General features: G+C 36.1%; 1 protein-coding gene across 3 annotated transcripts in view; it reads right to left on the reverse strand.

The window, feature by feature from the left end:
* The window catches only part of PLEKHA5 (pleckstrin homology domain containing, family A member 5), a 281,368-nt gene that overhangs the window by 89,519 nt on the left and 181,605 nt on the right, over positions 1 to 10,244 (reverse strand). For all 3 annotated transcript variants that reach the window (XM_006866016.1, XM_006866015.1, XM_006866014.1), the window contains exons 7-8: positions 9,096 to 9,168; positions 320 to 420 (exon numbers count right to left, since the gene is read on the reverse strand). In XM_006866016.1, the coding sequence (XP_006866078.1) occupies positions 320 to 420; positions 9,096 to 9,168 (174 nt within the window). The remainder of the gene's footprint in view (positions 1 to 319; positions 421 to 9,095; positions 9,169 to 10,244) is intronic.

Below are 10,244 nucleotides of genomic sequence, written 5' to 3' on the forward strand. Positions count from 1 at the left end.
TTCTTGAAAGATTTCAATTTTTATTCCATCAATTCCTGGTGCCTTGTTCTTTGCCAATTTCTTTAATGCACCTTGGACTTCCTCCTTCAGTATCACTGGCTCCTGATCATATGCTACCTCTTGAAACGGCTGATATATTTAAACTTGTGCATCCAATTAAAAAGATATTCTGCATAATCATAACACCATTGATTAAGACACACTAAATGTATAAATTCCTATACTGGAAATCTCTCTATCCAATACTCTATGGACTAATCTCCACTTTGATCAATGCAAGTGTCAAACAGATAATAGAGAAGTATGCGTATTTCCTCACCTTAAAAGCATATTTGCGGTTAATGTGATCCTCAGAAGTAAGCATAGCTATCTGAAAACTAGGCAACAGTATGCTTCCCAGGATGCCCTCTTCTTTTTCATCTGTGAAGTATGTTAACATCTGATTAGAATTTTAAATGTTGTCATGACACTGAATAAATTTTCTCAAACCTTAATTTGACTAAGCCAAGCGATCTTATAAAACACATATTACATTCATGTGCTGATAACAGGCAGGTTTTTCTAAGGTTGTAAGTGAAAACATCAAATAACAGAAATTCTCAACTCAATGAACGCCCCAATCCCAAGCAAATCTGGAAATTGTTCCTGAAAAGTATCAATTAGACATAGGACAGCACACATTTGTTTGTTACATATATAGTATTCTACAAAGTCCTTTTAAATGTGATTCTCTGAAAATATTTTAGCATTCAAATAATGACACAGAAATGTTAAAAAAAAAATCAATCCATCATATTTCTGGTAGGAATTAAAAACACAACTTTCTAACTCCAGACAAATAAACGCATTGCTTGCTCACTCAAATATCACATCAGTGAAACCTTCCCTGATGAGTCTACTGAAAACCATCCTAACCTCCCCCAGGGCTCTCTATTATTCCCCTTCTGGATTCCCCTTTGCCCTAACAGCTCTGACATCTATTATCTTTTTAGTTTTTATTTTTATAATTTTATTATTGTCTTACCCCACTTGAATGTAAACTCCAGGAAGACATTTAGAAGTATAGCAGATATTCAGAAAAGTGTGCTGAATCAATGACCATATGAAAATCTCCTCTAAACTATGCTATAAAATGACATGCTTTTTAAAACATATCACCTTGAAGGTTTGCTTTTATCCGTCTTCCTGATACACAACAAAATTGTGGGAAAAAATTACCAGCCTACAAGGCAGTCATCTAAAGCATATCTAACAAAATAATAAAATATTAATCCTGTCATAGTATATATTCACATCAAGTTGCTGCTTGGGAGCAGAAATGTTCATGAAATTTGAATTATATATTTTATCTTTGCATATCCATAAGACAAGTTATTAAAGCTGTACATCAAATGGATGAACCCACCAACAAGAAAAACTGTAAACAGGAAACAATCCTCTACTATGCATTTAGCAAGGGATTTCCTTCCTCACCCCTTCATTTCTCAGGCATAAGGTGAAACTTAAAAAAGAAAAACCATGTTGTGTTGAGAGGTCATTTGAATAGCTCTTCTTGTAACAACAGAACAAAATTTTGCTTTGATTGTATGTGCTCATTTAGTTAGGGATTCATTAATACAAGAATAACCAAAAGTGCAGTTTTATTCTAAAAGGTAGAGAGACAGAAAGCAGTTATCCAACACTGAGAACAGCACATTTAAAATGATGAGTCACACTCTAATTTTGAATCAAACCTTGTTTCCATAAATGTTATAATCTGAAACAGATCATAAAGTCACCTTTATAATCTTAAAAAGAAGTCATTTTTTATCAAATAATGTATTTTTCTATATCCTCACACTGGAGAAAATGGCCTTGCCTAAAGTTGCTTTAGACTATCTAGAGGCAGTAAAGTATAGGGTGACTGCTTGACCTGAGATGACTTCTCAGCCTGATACTAGCTAACCCGCAGGGCAAGTTATTTATGATCTGATGCCTCAGTTTATCAGCTATAAAACAGACGATAAAAGGGCCTCAAAAGATTGTTGTGGGAATTAAATGAGTTAATACATAATATGTTCTCACAATACAGTAAGTGTTTAACATACTTGTGTCTTGCAATTATTATGTAAATGCACTACATAGAAAATCTTCGGTCAAAAGACCATGCTATGATTTGTTTATTAGATTTTTCAAATTTTCTCAATTCCAGTTAGTGTTTCTTTGTTCAGTTCTAAATGAAACCTGACTTAAGTACTATATTACTTTCTATCATATACAGTGCTTTACTGACACATAAGTGATACTTTTAATGTTTATAAAATGAATGAGCTAGCTGTGGTATCAACTGAGGCCTTTGTGAGACTGTAGGTCAGTCTCTTGTCTTCTATGCCTCCTTCCTCCCCAACTCCCTCAGGTAGTGATCCCAAGAATAAGCCTCCTACTCATTAACATACATCAGAGTTTGCTTCCTGGGGAACATTACCTGGTACAGAAGCCATAAAGATCTCAACAGTTTATTAGATCCAGTGACATTTTAGATTCTCTATTTAGCTTTAAAGAGGTTTGGAAATCAAGATAGGAAATAATACATATAATGATAGTTGAATAAATAACTTAACAGACTAGAATCTTATTAACTAATGCTTATTTCTCACCTGGAATACTTTAATATTGTTAACTAGTCTCTTAGCTTCCAGTACAAAGGCTAGGGTGTTTTATTAGGATAACACATAAATGTCCTTTGTGTCCTTTCAATCTTGATACTTGTAAAGTATTGTAAAATAGATATAACCTATATTCCAGCAATATAAATCCTGTTATGTAGTTTTATAAGTATGCCATGTTCACTCATACTTTGCATATGCGAAATGTAAATCCTTTGCCAAGATCACCCCAGTTTCCTGACACCTTCCTTGTATAGGCCTGACCAACATTCATTGCACATAACTGAGAACGTACTATATCACATTCTTTCATATACTCCTTCAGCGAAGTTCTAAGTTCTATGTGTTGTTGTTGTTAAGTGCCCTGGAGTCATTTTTGACTCACGGTGACCCTGTATAGGGTTTCCAGGGCTGTAAACCTTTGCAGAACAGAGAGCCTCATCTTTTTCACACAGAGTGGCTGGTGGGCTTGAACCTTGTGGTTTGCATCCCAGAGCTTATCCACAAAGAGCCACTGTGCTCCCAAATTCTACGTGTGAGGATTTATTTTGTCAGTTTCTGTATCCTACTACTTCAGAAGCACCTAGTTCATTAAAAGAGCTTACCACCATCACCTGAGTCTAAGCACCTTCATCTATGCACAATAATTTTTAACTAGTGTCTCTGTTTCCTTCCCACGTATGATTAATTTGTTCTCCAAAAGCAGTGTGAGTGAACTTTTCAAAAATGGAAATCAAAGCATGTTATTGTTTTGCTTAAAAACAAACAATTCTTTCCTTATAGATTTTATTGTAGAATCCAAACTCCAGTAAAGTCATACATGGTGTACTTCTATTTCTCCCATCCTCTTCCTACCTCTAACCACTTCTAGCACAGACAGACTTCCTCTGGTTCCTTCAAATTCCAAATGCTCTCCTGTCTGAGTCTTTGCATTCTTTGCTCCCACTGCTTGGGGACTCTGCCCACTCAGACTACTCTTATCATTTAGATCCTGCTATGCAGAATATGGAGATAAGCACTGACCACAAGGTCACTTTGAACCACAAGGTTGGCAGTTCAAATCCACCAACTGCTCCTTGGAAACCCTATACAGAGTCGCTATGAGTAGGAACCGACTCAATGGTACTTAACAAAAATAACGTGCAAAATACATTCTGAGAAGACCCAATCCTAAAAAACCCTTTTCACATTATGACTCTGTTTACCTAAAACCACAAATCATGCACTTACATATTTATCTTTATTCACTGTTTCCCTGACCTCTCTAGAATAAGAGCAGCTAGTTTGAAGCACAGAGTCCCAATGTCCTGCTATAGGATAAGCATTGACGTGCTCACCGGAAGGTGAGCAATTCAAACCCACTAGCTGTTCCTCTGGTAGCGTAGTAGTTATGAGTCAGGCTGCCAACCTCAAGGTCATCAGTTCCAAACTACCAGCAGTTTTGCGGGAGAAAGATGAAGTGTTCTGCTCCTGTAAAGATTTACAGTCTCAGAAACACTGTGCGAGGGTCACTATGAGTCGGAACCAACGCCATGATACTTAACAACAATAACAAGCTGTTCCTCGGAAACCCTATACAGGGTTTGCTGTAAGTCAGAACTGACTTCACGGCACTTAACAACTGTAAGTGTGAAACAGAGCCTGCTCAGTAAATATTTGCTGACCAAAGAATCCAGACCACAGGACTGTCAAAGACAAACTACATAAATCAGGGTGGCCCTGAAGATTTGAGGTATAAAATAAATGCCAAAACACTAAAAATAAATATTTGCTGAATGAATTATGTCAACTAAGTATAGACTGAAGCAACTCGGCCGTTAAGTATAAGTGGGTTTACTATATGCCTCCTATATTGCTAAGAGTAGGATTTGGGCTTTCATTTAGGATTGGTTGTTAACTTATTATTTTTAAAATAACTTATTCTCTGTATTAATGAGCTCTGGCAGCATAATGGTTACGAGTCAGGCTGCTAATCTCAAGGTCAGCAGTTCAAAACTACCAGCTGTTCTGTGGGAGAAAGATGAAGCTTTCTGCTCCCGTAAAGATTTACTGCCTTGGAAAGCCTATGCCGGGTCGCTAAGAGTCAGAGCCAACTTCATAGGACACCACCATCACCAAAACCATTCTCTGTATTATTTTCCTTATCTGTAAATCATGGAACAAGCTTCAAAAGATTAACATCATCATTGCTGTTGCCGTTGTTAGGTATCGTCAAGTTGGTATGCACAACATACCAGGAAGGAAACACTGGCTGATCCTGTGCCATCCTCACAATTGTTATGCTTGAACCCATTGCTGCTAATGTTGTACCAATCCATCTCACTGGGCAGTGGGGGTCCTTCCTCTTTTTTGCTGACCCTCCAATTTTCCAACCATGATGTCCTTCTCCAGGGACTGGTCCCTTCTGATAACATGTCTGAAAAACGAGACATATTAGTCTGGTGATCCCAGCTACTAAGGAGCATTCTGGTTCTACTTCTTCCAAAACAGAGTTGTTTGTTCTTTTGAAAGTCCATGGTATTTTAAATATTTTTTTCCAACACCGTAACACAAATGCATCAATTCTATAGTCTTTCTTATTCACTGTCCAAAATTCACAGGCATATGAGGCAATTGAAAATACTATGGCTTGCGTGCGTGAACTTTAGTCCTCAAACTGATATCTTTGCTCTTGACCATTTTAAAGGCGTCTCATGCAGCAGATTTGCCTAATGCTACACATCATTTGATTTCTTGACTGCTGCTTCCACAAGTGTTGATTGTGGATACAAGTAAAATGAAGTGACAGCTCCAACAACATTTTCTCCATTTATCATAATGTTATTTATTGGTCTACTTGTGAAGATTTTTGTTTTTACATTTGAGGTGCAATCCATACTGAAGACTGTAGTCTTTGATCTTCATCAGTAAGTATTTTAAGTCTCTTTGATTTTAGCAAGCAAGGTTGAATCATCTGCATATCACAGGTTAAGAGCCTGCCTCCAATCCTGATGTCATGCTCTTCCTTCATATAATCCAGTTTCTCAGGTTATTTGTTCAGCATACAGATTGAATAAATATGGTGAAAGGACACAACCCTAATATACACCTTTCTTGATTTTTAAACCATTCAGAATCCCTTTGATCTGTTTTAACAACTGCCTCTTGGACTATGCAAAGGTTCTTCATGAACAACACCAAGAGTTCTGGAATGCCCATTCTTCAGAATGCTATCCATAGCTTGTCATGATCCATGAAGTTAAAAGCTTCTGCAGAGTCAGTAAAGCACAGGTAGATATCTTTCTGGCATTCTCTGCTTTCAGCCAAGATCTGACATCGGCAACGATATTCCTCATTCCACATCCTTTTCTGAATCTAGCTTGGGTTTCTGGCAGTTTCTTATCGATGTACTGTTGCAGTCATTTTTTAATTATCTTCATCAAAATTTCACTTATATGTGATATTAATTATATTGTCAGACGATTTTCAAATTTTGTTGGGTCAGCTCTCTGGAATGGGCACAAATAGAAATCTCTTCTAATTAGTTGGCCAGGTAGCTGTTTTCAAAATTTCATGGCATATTTGAGTGAGCACCTCTAGTGCTACATGCATTTGTTGAAAGATTACAATTTATATTGTTCCTTGCCAATACCTTCAGTGCAGTTTAGAATTCTTCCTTTAGTACTTGATCATATGCTACCCCTCTTGAAATGGTTGAAAACTGATCATTTCTTTTTGGTACAGTGACTGTGTATATACCTTCCATCTTCTTTTGATTCTTTCCATATCACTCACTATTTGCCCATGGAATCCTTCAATACTCCAAGTCACGGGTTGAAATTTTTCTTCCGTTCTTTCAGCTTGAGAAATGTTTCTTCCTTTTTGTTTTTCTAATTCCAGGTCTTTGCACATACATTTCATTAAAATACTTGACGACTCTGTCTTGAGCTGTCCTTTGAAATTTTCTGTTCAGTTCTTTGACTTCATTTCTTCCATTTGCTTTAGCAAATCTATGCTAGAGAGCAAGTTTCAGTCTCTTCTGACATCAATTTTTGTCTTTTCTTTCTTTTTAATGCTCTTTTGCTGTTTTTCTTTATGATGTTCTTGATATTATCCCTCCATGGTCTTTGGTCACTTCAACTTAATGCATCCAATCTGTTCTTGAGGTGGTCTCTGAATTCAGGTGGGATATGTTCAAGCTCATATTTTGGCTCTTGTTACTAGATGTTTTGAGGAATATAGACTATAATAAAGGGATGGCCATTGTCCTTTGAGTAGAATAGGGTATATGAATGGAAGCAAAGACTTGTGGTTTAGAGAACAGTGATTAACATACAATGCAGGAAATACATACAATTATAGTTGACTAACTTAGAAATTATAATATTATTACTAATGACATTTAGTACAGCTCTGGAGTCAGAGTGTCTCAGTTCAAAAAAATCCTGGCTCTGTCACTTCCTCGTTGTAAATCCTAAAGAAAACTATTCAGTCTCTTTGTACCTTAGTTTCTTTCCACATACGCAGAAGAGGTTTTTCTACTTTGCCAGGTGACTATGAAGTCTAAACACAATAGGTAATCTATGCTAGATGCTGAACACAGTGGTCAACTCCCGTACTAAATGCTCAGTAAACAGTAATCTATTGTGAACATCTCATTAAAATCTGACGGCTGTGAACACTGTGTTTATTTTAGACATTTCCTCATGATACAGCAGTGAAACATATAGCATATATGTTGTTGTTCTTAAGTGCTGTCAAGTTGGTTCCGACCCATGGCGACCCTGTATAGGGCTTCCGAGGAGTGAATGGTGAACTACTGACCTTGTGGTTCACAATGAGTTTGCAGTACAATATATTAACCCACAGCGTCACACCAGGTCTCCATAATAGTGTCAGAGGGAGCTTCAAAAAGTTTATGGAAACATTCTACTATTCAATTTTTTCTTGAACTTTTTCAAACCCCTCATATACTTTTTTCTAGTCTATTGAAGAGCACTGAGTTAAATAAGTGTTTCCTTTTCTATATTTTCTTCTTTTTTATATTCTTTCTGTCTAGGGAAGTGTATTAAAATTATAAATAACACTGAATGTAAAATACAGGTGATTAATAATAATATGAGATCTTATATTCTATATGGTTTCGGAGGTCACTTTAAACTTAAAAACAAGAAATAGAAAACATTTTTTTAGTCTCATCTAAAGCTCTGCATAGCCTATAAATAGACTGAAAAAAGAGAAAGTACAAATTATAAGCTTAGGATAATGTCTGAGTTTTAACATTCTGAAAGAGTGGATAAGCTTGGCCCCAAGCTAAAGATAATACCACAATTGCAGCATGACCATCATCTCTATGACAATATAAAATTCCATAGGTTTGACTAATTCTGACTTAGCAGTCAGAACCACAATTTGTAGTGGGGCAAAAAGATGAATACAATTCTAGTAATTTCAGATTTTTGAGGTTAATATGCTTATACTGCTTTGATAGAAGATCAAAGAATTTTGCCACAAACTCTTCTGTTATCAAAAAATATATTTAAAAATGTTAATTGGCTCTATAAGACTCACATCTTGCTATCCATTTCTCTAGAAAAGCAGCAAATTATTATTTATGGGTTGCCAACCAAATTCTTTAGTGACTATTTCAAACCAAACAACTGAAAGTGGGGAAGAAGGAGTGATTGTCCAGATTCATGCTTTTATATTACAGTGGAAGTCTATGCACATCTATAATTCTCAGGTACCAACTTTGTAGCATCTCTCACATCCATGTAGCATGCAAACAGAATCTTCTCTGGACTTTTATTTAAAACGATCCTAATCAATATCTTATTAACTAGAAAACACAACTACCATAATACCTTTATTTACCCACCACCAACATTAACATCACCCCACACCTCAATGTAAGCAGCCCCTTTCAATGTGCAGTAACAGCAACAAATAATGACTTCAGTGTTCATTTTGTTGAAAATTAACAAGAAGTCATTCTTTTATGTTTGAAGATAAAAAGGTTGGCATTCTTTTTTTCTTTAAGTGGGATAACACTAGATACCTTTCCCTGCAATTTAATTGTTTTCACTTGCCAATATGCCATGCGTGACAATACACTAAAGTCATTTGCAGGATAGCAAAACTATGTGAGCCAGTGGGAGTTTCTGACAACACTGCTCTGTGGAAGGAATCTCATTAAACTATTATGAATTCAAGTACTGAATTCAAGGATCCATATGCTCGTTTCACAGAAAAAATCAGATTAGAGAAACCGGACCAAGACTCAGATTAAAACTGTCTCGAGTCATACCTCAATTACTTGGAATCATATGTCTGTGAATGAAAGATTTTCTTGATAGTATTTGTGGATAACCAAGCAGTAAAAAGAATGATTAATATATTTTTTTAAACAGGTGTCTAATGCTTAAAAGAAATTGAATTACAATGATGCAATATAGTTTATGATAAACTTACCTCGATAATAAAAGAGGCAAAGGTCAGACAGCACAAACCAGCGTTTCTTCCACAGCTTCATGCCAGTACTGTCCTGTAGGAAACGATCATATTTAATGATATTGTTTTCATATGAGATAATTAAATTGACTTTTGATAAGTTTATTAAAAGGTCAGTAGTTCAAACCCACCACAGTCTCTCCGAAGAAACTCTATACAGGAGGTTGCTATGAGTCAGAACTGACTCAACAGCACTTAAAAACAACATTTAATCAAAATAAGCATTTGAAACAAATGATATTTGATATGTGTACATGAAAACGTTAACAAAATGGTCAATCAAAATATTGGAGCTGGTTTTCTAGGGACTTACATTATTTTCTGAATACTCCCATATATACTGGTCTCTGAACACCAGTAAGTAATGCTGTTATGCCAAAGAAATATTGTTGAAGAAATTTAACTCAGATTCTTAATTGTAAGCAATCTGAAATTCATTCTTCAAACCAGGTCTGCTGGTATGACAATAAAAATTTCATTATGAGTTTTTTTCTCTAAATTTGATTTTGTTAATGTTACTGAGCATATACACCATAAAATACCTATCAGCTGAAGTTTTCTGAGTTGCTCTTCACCCAGTGACATAAACTCACTGAACGCTAAGGTTCCTATCTAAACTTTCAACTTGCTGCTGTATTTGATACCACTGGTAGCGTAGTGGTTACTTCAAGGTCAGCAGTTCGAAACTACCAGCTGCTCTATGGGAGACAGATAAGGCTTTCTGCTCCCATAAAGATTTACAGCCTCAGAAACCCTATGTAGGATCACTATGAGCCAGAACCGATTCCACAGCACACTACCATTATCAAAAGTGGTGGTGGTTATGTGCCGTGGAGTTGATTCCAACTTATAGAGACCCTGTACAGGATTTCCGACATTGTAAATCTTTATGGGAGCAGAAAGCCTCATCTTTCTCCCGTGGAAAAGCTGGTAGTTTCAAACTAGCTAAACATTGTGGTTAGCAGCCTGACTCATAACCACTACACTACCAGAGCTCCTTACTACCACCATAGATTTACCTTAAAATAAAGATCATAATGTTCAAGGCACACATTTATTAACTAGTAAAAAAGGTTTTAAGACTTTGTTGTTGTTGTTGTCAGGTGCCAT

The sequence above is a fragment of the Chrysochloris asiatica genome, unplaced genomic scaffold (assembly GCF_000296735.1).
Source record: "Chrysochloris asiatica unplaced genomic scaffold, ChrAsi1.0 scaffold00086, whole genome shotgun sequence".
In the NCBI taxonomy this organism is placed as follows: Eukaryota; Metazoa; Chordata; class Mammalia; order Afrosoricida; family Chrysochloridae; genus Chrysochloris; species Chrysochloris asiatica.